This window comes from Trichechus manatus, unplaced genomic scaffold (genome assembly GCF_000243295.1).
Source record: "Trichechus manatus latirostris isolate Lorelei unplaced genomic scaffold, TriManLat1.0 scaffold00182, whole genome shotgun sequence".
NCBI lineage: Eukaryota > Metazoa > Chordata > Mammalia > Sirenia > Trichechidae > Trichechus > Trichechus manatus.
Window position 1 is genome coordinate 5,099,419 of NW_004444118.1, and position 5,398 is coordinate 5,104,816.

At 33.9% G+C, this 5,398-nt stretch overlaps 1 protein-coding gene across 1 annotated transcript in view; it reads right to left on the reverse strand.

Moving 5' to 3' along the window:
- Nucleotides 1-5,034, reverse strand: part of LOC101351537 (killer cell lectin-like receptor subfamily B member 1B allele A) — a 21,868-nt gene extending 16,834 nt beyond the window's left edge. Inside the window, exons 1-2 of the mRNA XM_012558720.2 lie at nt 4,831-5,034; nt 1,550-1,636 (exon numbers count right to left, since the gene is read on the reverse strand). Coding sequence (XP_012414174.1) covers nt 1,550-1,636; nt 4,831-4,903 — 160 coding nt within the window. The 5' untranslated portion in view covers nt 4,904-5,034. The remainder of the gene's footprint in view (nt 1-1,549; nt 1,637-4,830) is intronic.
- Nucleotides 5,035-5,398: the final 364 nt, after the last annotated feature.

Here is a 5,398-nt window from a genome sequence, read left to right on the forward strand (position 1 = left end):
TTCTACTCTACCCTAAAGGGTCGTTATGAGTTGGAATTTGGAATTGACTCGACAGCAATGGGTTTGGCTTTTGGTTATACATATATATATATACATATTCTCAAAAGTAAAAATTCCATTAGTGATGGAGCTGGGATTTGAAAACAGTTGATCTCTAGAGTGTGCACGCCTTTAAATCCTACACCTTGATACCTCTTAGATAAATTTTTAAAATAGAAATATTATGCTTAAAATCTATAATTGTAACATATCTAATTTGGTTCCAAACAAATCTGTTTTAGTAACAAATTATTTTAGTAATAAACGAATCTATTACCTTAACATAAAAAAAAATAGCACAGCTTTTTTTGATTTTTTTTTTTTTTTGGTTATATTTTAGAGTCCCAATTAGGTATTGACTAGTTATATGAAACTAGTCAAACCACTTAATCCTTGAGATTCAGATTGTTCATCTAAACCAGAAGCTTGACTTGCGGATTTCTGTCGAGTTCCAGAATTATGACTCTGCCTATTTACTTCTAATTACTAGTGCCATTCATAATTGCTAATGCCATTCACAAGGTTCAGTGACATAGACAGATAGTGCATTGACCTGTTTTAGAGTTTGATTTAATCCGGAAGCCTTCATTACTTGGAATATACAGCATCTGTGTATTAGATTTGCCTTTTGTTTTGTTTTTTTTTTTTTTTTTTTGGTCTTAGCTTTGCTTTATGCATATTCATTAAGAACTTTTCTCCAAACATGTATTCAATAAATTTATTAAAATAATGTCTTATGAATAATTGGGCTATGTCTAGCTATGTCTAAAGTATGTGAGTATATTTTTTAAATGCTTGATTCAATTGATTGATTTTAGAATAATTTTCAACTACAAATACAAGATTAATAAGGCCCAGCAGCAGCTAATAAGCATAAAAAATTCAGAACCAAAACTCTTTGCTGTGGAGTCAATTCCAACTCATAGTGACCCTATAGGACCGCCAGGGCTCCAATGTACTTCATAGTTTAATTTGCTTTCATCAAAGATGCTTTCAAATAAGCTTGTGTGTATCCCACTATCAAACTGCCCTGAGGAACAACATAATGCATTGTGTGATCTTGGTCATAAAATATACCCCTAATCTTGACATGTTTCCTTTACCAATGAGATTAATTCATACTGTACTTGTTGCCGCTAAGTCTATTCCAACTCATAGCGACTCTATAGGACAGAGTAGAACTGTCCCATAGAGTTTCCTAGGCTGTAATCTTTACGGAAGCAGACTGCCACATCTTTGTCCCGTGGAGCTGCTAGTGAGTTCGAACCACTAACCTTTCAGTTAACAGTCTAGCTCTTAACCAGTGCACCATCAGGGCTCCTTGATTATTCTATGATATATATTACCATGCTGAAGCTCTATGGAAAAATCTCTAATTTTAAGGGCGTATCAAATTTCACACTTTTTGTGAAGTTATTGTTTAGGAAACACTTGAATAACAAACACAATTATACCAGGTTATCAGAGAATAATACTTTGGGATTCATGAATAGTATTGTTGATTACTTACCAAAAATGCTCAGCAAAATTACTATCAACAACAGGATGATGATCATTGCACATCCAGCTTTCAGAAAAATTCCATGATGGTGAGACTCTGTAAAAATGGATAGATTTCACTAGTAAGCCTAGCAGATAATTTCTTTGAATCTTGCATGTTGGTGAGAGATAGCAGAAGGTTGGAAAAAGCTTTTGCAATTACCAGTTGTAACGCTCCTGAGTTACTTCCTTTGAAATAACGTTTATTTTAAAAGAGCTTCCTTTTTTTTTTTTTTTTACTATGTTTCCTTTTTTCTCGTTTATACACACACACACACACACACACACACACACACACATAGTTGTCCTTTTTGTGAAAAGGGGAACCTATGAAACTGTCAATGGATATAATTTTTCCTGGTAGGTTCACAATATTCTCTGTATTAATCTTATTTATGATTTACTTTCTGCATCCCTAACTTTTTATATAAAACTGTGAAACCATCAATAATATCTGATAAACTCACTGACAACATTCAGGTCTCTTGACTACTAGGCCAGTATTATATTAACTATCCACACTATCTCATTGCCTTTGGATACTGAAAGATAATAAACAAATAAAGAAGCGAGGCTTTTCAGCTTTGGTCAGCCAGCTAAAACCAAATGTCTCTAAAATAAAATAATTACAGTATATCAATTCCACTACATGTGTGACACAAGCATGCAAGACACTGAGAAGTGTTAAAAATAGCTGATGCCGAAACATAAGCAAATACAAAATCAAATGTTAAGAATGATTAAGCTGAATATTTGGTAGCATACTATTCTCAAGTGCTTTGATTTATGTTCAAATTGTTGCTGTTGGTGAAAAATAGTGGGATTTTATTAAATAATTCTCAGAACATTTGGAAAAAAAAGTCTATATATTTTCATTTATCAGGTAAAATAATATAAATTATGGCAATCAAGGGAATGACAAAGTTGTGGTAGTATCTCTAGACATATTTCTAATATGAAGAACTGAGATTACAGGCCCATAAAACTAAGAGAAATAAAACCTCAGATTTTTATGAAAGGACCTACATAAGAGATAGTAGATAATTCTCTTAGGCCCTTCTAGTAAGACATAACAAAGCATGAATTTGTGAATCTTAGCCTGAATATTCTCAGTGGAATCACACTGTCACAGTGACATCCTGCTTACTTTCCTGGTGACAGCTCTCTCTGGTTTATATCTTGAAGAACCAACAAGCCAACAATATTTATTGAGTATCTAATGAGATCCATTAATTTATTCATCCATTTATACATTCCTTCACTCGGCAAGCATTTATTGATTACCTGCTATTTACTTAGTACTATGTGAGATTCTAGAACCCTGGTAGTGCATGGTTAATAAGAGCTCGGCTGCTAAATGAAAGGTTAGTAGTTCAAACCTAACAACTGCTCTGCAGAGGACGATGTGGCAGTCTACTTCCATAAAGATTTACAGCTTTGGAAATCCTGTGAGGCAGTTCTACTCTGTCCTACAGGTTTGCTATGAGTTGGAATCAACTCGATGGCAACTTTATTTTTACGTTAGATGCTGGAAATACAAAGATTAAAAGATCAGGGAGAGGGATTCTACACATACAAAGGCTCTGAAATGGAAAAGAAATATGGTAATTTTAAGGAGCAAAGAGAAAGCCAATGACCAGAACATAAGTGAAAAGAAAGAAGTTACAAGAGGAAGAGCAGAAGCAGTCATGTAGAGCTCTGTAAGAGATGATCTAATATTTCAAATAGTTCTTTCCTTATACACTGATATGACACATGAGAACGAATGTTGCATTTATCCAACAGGAGAGATATACAGCAAAACAGCAACAGGAGATTTGACTTCTGCTCCTGCTCTTTAAATCATAAACTTGATTATAGGTAAAAGTCATTTAATCTCTATACAGTTATGTTTTCTCATTTATAACATGAGAAGATTGGGCTGAATAACAACATTAAAAACGTCACCCCCAAATTCCTAAACCAAGAAAGAATTAGGATCCTATCAATAACCAATAAGAAAATCGAACCCTGGAATGCAGAATCAAAAGTATTGGTTTTGTTGCTTGAACTAAGTTAAAATAAACCTCTAGAAAAGTGGACTAATTACATGAGGGTTTTGATGGTTTGCTTGTTTTTGTTTCGTTTATAAGAATGCAGCTCTAGCCCAAGTTATTTTTCAGACTAAGTTCCATCATCTCACAGGAAATGAAAGTGCTCACCCCAGGGATGAAAGAAAACACATTAACCTCTATTGGGCAACTTAGAGTGATAAGATTAAACAATAAGGAATAATACGTTCTTGGAACCAGAGAAAAATAGTCATCAGATTCATCTGATAATCGCAAACAGTGGCAAGTTTTAAAAATAAAAAAGAAGAAATTCATTCTTTGGAAATATAGGAACATACACACACGCGCACGCGAATGCACGCGAACGCATGCCGGCGCACACACGCGCGCGCACACACACGCACACACACACACCCCCCAGATTCGTTCGACAAGGGCAAGTACAAGAGGAGACTTTAAATTACTTAAGCATTTTATATAAACTTTATCATAGAAAAAAAAATCTTATCCTAGAGGAGGGAATGGAAATGCAACATGGCAAAGAAATTTCCCTAATGTTTTAGGAAATAGAAAAGACACCGACTTTGAAAATCTATCATTTTGGGAGTGGTTTTGTGATTAAGACACAATGTTAAGGTTAGCCATATGCTTATCTCTTCATATTCCAAAAATATTCAATTACTCAGATAGTTATTAATTCTAAACTTTGTAAAATGAAATGCCAACATTCCATGTCTCCCTAATTTAGTTTAACATTTTTATCCAGTTGATATGAAAATTCCAAAGGGATAAATAACAATGTGAACAATTACCATGGATATTTGCCTCTATATAAACGAATTTTATCACATTATGTTAAAAGGATAAATTTGATCTGTGGTGCGTAAAAATGTTGAACAGAAAGCGGTTATGAGTAAAGAATTCACTGTGTGTATATGAATGTTCACCACAAGAAATATGAAGAACAGAGAGGCCATGAAAACAAAGAGCAAAGTTCTGCATATTAGGACACAAAGTTATAATTAGCCTTTTGAAGAGACATTTTGTTTCATTTAAAACATTCACTCTTATTTTTACATTCAATAAATTTTGCTTTAACCCCAGTCTCCTATTTCCAGTAAGACAAACACAGACACAAGACAGAAAAAAAAGAGATTAAAAGTTGGATATTAATTTAAAGGGAGCCCTAAATCCAACTTACCAGGTTTCTGAAGTGTAGAGGACTGTTCTAAAGGGGAAATCTTGATATCAGCATAAACTATATCTCCAGCCATCTCATGGACCAAAAAGAAAGAGAAGACCACAAACGACGTTCGGCTGAAAGAAATCTTGCATTTCTGCTAACAAACCTTGTGAAAACAAACTGAAATGAAAGATTTCCTTCTGCTTTCCCAAGCTGGCAGACTTCCTCTATGAATAACGACAAAAGCAACGTGCTTAGTCTTTTCAATATCAATGTAACAAACTTTTGAATATTTGCATGAAATACCAGTTAGCTTTCTCCCTAAATTTAGAATAATTTTAACTTTTGATAATATCACAGAAGATAACCTCCCAACTTTCTTCGATAAAACACTTCTTCTTTTAGGTCAGAGATATATTCTCTGGAAGAAGCTCTGTGAATACTCAGCATTTTCTTCAGTGTGGAATAGCAATTTGGGAAAGAAGACAAGGAAGGAGAGAGATTTTATTATGAATGTGATAGAAAGGTACTGGTTCTCTTATACTCATCTTGAAATGCACTGTATTTACATAATGATGATTTTAGG